The sequence below is a fragment of the Haliotis rufescens genome, unplaced genomic scaffold, assembly GCF_023055435.1.
Source record: "Haliotis rufescens isolate VD_foot unplaced genomic scaffold, xgHalRufe1.0.p SCAF_2, whole genome shotgun sequence".
In the NCBI taxonomy this organism is placed as follows: domain Eukaryota; kingdom Metazoa; phylum Mollusca; class Gastropoda; order Lepetellida; family Haliotidae; genus Haliotis; species Haliotis rufescens.
In genome coordinates this window covers 9,188,228-9,191,942 of record NW_025963890.1, presented here as the reverse complement: position 1 = coordinate 9,191,942, position 3,715 = coordinate 9,188,228, and the positions used below count along the sequence as shown (strand labels likewise).

Below are 3,715 nucleotides of genomic sequence, written 5' to 3'. Positions count from 1 at the left end.
ATACGCCGAATCCAAGATGATGGGTGTAAATCATACCCTGAGGTTTGGCTTTGGTTGCTGCTGGCCTACAATTCTCCGTCTATCAACAGCGAGTGAGTAAGAGAGTATGGTCTTCCGCCGCTTTAAGCAATAGTCCATCAAAATTGCCCACAAATGGGCTTCACACATTGTGTCCATGAGGGCATCGAAACCCGGGTGTTTGGCGTCACGAGCGAAAGCCTTAACCACTAGGCTACCTCACCGACCACACTGTAAGAAGCACGCGTGTCACTATCATCTGGAATGCTGCTCGGTGCGATTGTACATGCTTAGGGATAACATCTGGTTTAAAGGGTTCTCACGATACGCCGAAGGCTCGGGTTCGAGTCCCCACGTGGGTACAATATGCTAAGCCCATTTCTAGTATCCCCAGCCGTGATATTGCTGAAATATTGCAAAAGCGGCGTAAAACCACTCTCACTCACTCACTACAAAATGTTTCATTAGGTCACCACATTGTGTGAATAGACATTCGTATACAGATATGAAACATCCATGCAAGAGAATAATCAATGTTGATTATCCACCGAAAAAGATTCCATTTGGCGTAAAGGTCTAAATAATTGTAAAAAATATATCAATGGACCGTTAAAAATCAGTGATGACACCAGGTGTTTGCGAAAAAGTGAAGCATGTAACTTGAACCTCTATCAGTACACCATCACAGAAAGGGAATGTTGGATTTAAAAAGGTTTATTTTACAGTATAATTACACATGTGCAATCTACCTCCCCTTGGCCGAATCTGAAACAAAACAAATTCATTAAATTTTGTTATTACATTAATGAATACATTAATTAATTTATTCATCAAATGTTAAACACATGAATGGAATATCTGAGAGTTATCTAAAACGTTGCCATGAAAATAACGCGTCATCAGAAATGGTTTGTTCGTCTTTATGGCGATATCAAAGATCACTACACATCTAAATAATCTTAATTATTTATGATCGTAATTCCAAACAGGTCCCCACTGATTATTCTGTGGCGTTTAAGCTTACAAGTTTTTTTCAAAGAATCTAAATCAAGCTGCATTCTTCTTTCCGGTCCAATGCTTTCTTGGCCCGTGAAGATTCCGGGGTAGAATAGGTCTTCAGCAACCCATGCTTGCCGTAAAAGGTGACTATGCTTGTCGTAAAAGGCGACTAACGGGATCGGGTGGTCAGGCTCGCTGACTTGGTTAATGCATATCATTGATCCCAATTGCGTGGATCGATGCTCATGATATTAATCACTGGATTGTCTGGTCCAGACCCGATTATTCACAGATCGCCGTCATATAGCTGGAATATTGCTGAGTGCGGCGTTAAACAACAAACCAAACCAAACCAAAACCAATTCTTTCTTACATTTATCGACAGACACAGACGCCACCGCTGCAGTGTCCGCCAGAGTGGTGAAGACCAATGCAATGAGCAGCACAGGCAGAATCACCGAAGGAGTTGCCCATGATCTGGAGGGACAGCAGGTCGCAGGTGACGCGCTTCTGGAGGGAAGCCGCTAAAATACACGTCAACAATACGTGCACATTGGTTATGTGGGCTCATTTTCTTTGTGGATAACGCTGATGGTTTGAAAGGGTGGATGACCATTGTTTTGTTTTTGCTGTGAATTATATGTACAGAGCTTCCGTACAAAAACAATTCAATGTTGTATTTTAGGACGAAATTTACCTACATATGAATAAAAGCAACAACACCATTTCCATAATCATAAAAAACACATCTGCTAAAAGGAGTGGCAATTGTAAACCATAAGCACGTATTATGAATTACTATAAAAAAGTGATGATATCAAGTGTTTGCGAGAAGGTGAGCGTATTCTGACCCACGGGTGGCATCCGTCGCAAACGCTATAAAATGTTGATAAGAACATGTGAATCCGATGAACAGTAATTGTATATTTTAAATATTCTAAAATAAATATTTAACCATAAATCGTATTTTTGTTTTTAGCATTTGATGATATTGAATCATAATAAATGTTAGATAAGAATGACTCCACTTACCATCGGACATGCCTGAAATATACAATGAAAGATATTATTAGGTGAAGTCTGATTTTAGTTAATTCAATGAGATGTTTTTTTCCACCTTTGCTTCTTCGTGAAACGTCTATTATGTGTTTTTCCATCACATGCCTACTTCGTGAAACGTGTATTATGTTATGATAGTGTCAATGTGACAGTGTATGCTTGTTGTCTATCAATATGTCATTTAGAGTACGTGGAAACAGCTGTTATGGTTTACTTTGTGGATGTCCATTGTCTAAATGTAATATATGATAACACGTTCCGGTTTTTCCGATACAAGTTTGATAGGATTAGGAGTGACGGAGTTGGGTTTAACGCCACTTTGAGCAGTATTCCAGTTATATCGTGGCGTGTCGGCTTCATGTGGGAAGAAAGCCCGAAGCGATGCAGCGAATTTCGGCCCCTTAGACGACGGGTCCTCCTGTATCCCCATAGGGCCAGGAGAAGGTATCCAAAACAAAGAAGATTACTTTATTTTTGCAACGTTTTAATGATGTAGTGTTGGACGTGATTGACCGGTCGACGTCTCATTCACATTGTGTGACACAGTATGGACCAGTTTCGTCAGGAACACAGAAAAGATAAATATTTCAGAATGAATTCCTATTTGCATATTAGACTTACAGCTCACAGGTCACTCACTCACTCTCTACTTACCAACAAAGGCGATAACCAGACAGAGAAGAAGGAATTTCATTTTGATGTGAGCAGAGATCTCAGTAACAATCTCTTTGTCACTTTTACCTTTTATATATTTCATGTCAAGGATAGGCTGAGACATGACAGGTGGGTGAGCAAATACCTCTTTGTCTGGTTATCTGTGACAAGGTGTACACCCATTCCTCCGGGTCACATATTGGGTTGGGGTCACATTAGACGATGGCCGTTTAAATCGATGGTCAATGGAAAGTATAACAAGTTTTTTATATTTAATTGAAAATTGAAAGAACTGTTGTCAAACTGGATTATATCTATTTAACCATCACTCATTACTGTTTAAAGTAATCTGTTGCCGGGTAAATGGGTTCAATGAAGACTGGGGTAAGAAATGATTTGCAACCACGTGACGACTATCATGTTTGAAATGTTGTAAATTTGTTCCGAAAAGGGCAAGTTTATTGATTTTCAAAGATAAAATGTCTAAGATACTCATCAGCAGTTTTGTATTACGTGAAGGTCCTTTTTAATTTGTAAAGGTTTTAAATCAGATTATATTAAAAAAATGAAACCATGAAGAAGTATTCTTTGAGTGCTGACTAAGCGCACGAACAGTTCATCATTTGGATGAAATATAGCTAACTTAAGATATTTTCAATTGAAAATAAAAAATGTGATAAAATCAACTGAGAGGTATAGTTCCTTTTACTCCTCAGTATTTTTAGTCCTTGTGACATAACCAGCTATTTAAATAAAGGATATAGTGCCATCTGAAATTAAAAAATCATCTCCATGATAAACAAAATTCCATTCTTCTGACGGCGCAATGGTTCGAATCGTTGGTGCGAATCGCAGGTTCGCCCTGATTTTGATGCCAGGTTTGTCAGCACCAGACACTAACTCACGGGTTACACCAAAGTGACAAAGGTCTAAGACCTGCAGCACTCCGGCCTAGCATTCAGACCACGTGTATAAGACTGTGAAT

The 3,715-nt window shown here is 39.2% G+C and overlaps 1 protein-coding gene across 1 annotated transcript; it reads right to left on the bottom strand.

Moving 5' to 3' along the window:
* Positions 1–716: 716 nt before the first annotated feature.
* Positions 717–2,843, bottom strand: LOC124136259 (defensin coprisin-like). The gene is made up of 4 exons (XM_046502131.2): positions 2,731–2,843; positions 2,050–2,061; positions 1,391–1,541; positions 717–783 (listed from the first exon to the last, which is right to left on the bottom strand). The coding sequence occupies exons 1-3, from the start codon at positions 2,831–2,833 to the stop codon at positions 1,393–1,395; spliced, it is 264 nt and encodes an 87-aa protein (XP_046358087.1). The 5' UTR covers positions 2,834–2,843; the 3' UTR covers positions 717–783; positions 1,391–1,392.
* Between the last annotated feature and the right edge of the window lie 872 nt (positions 2,844–3,715).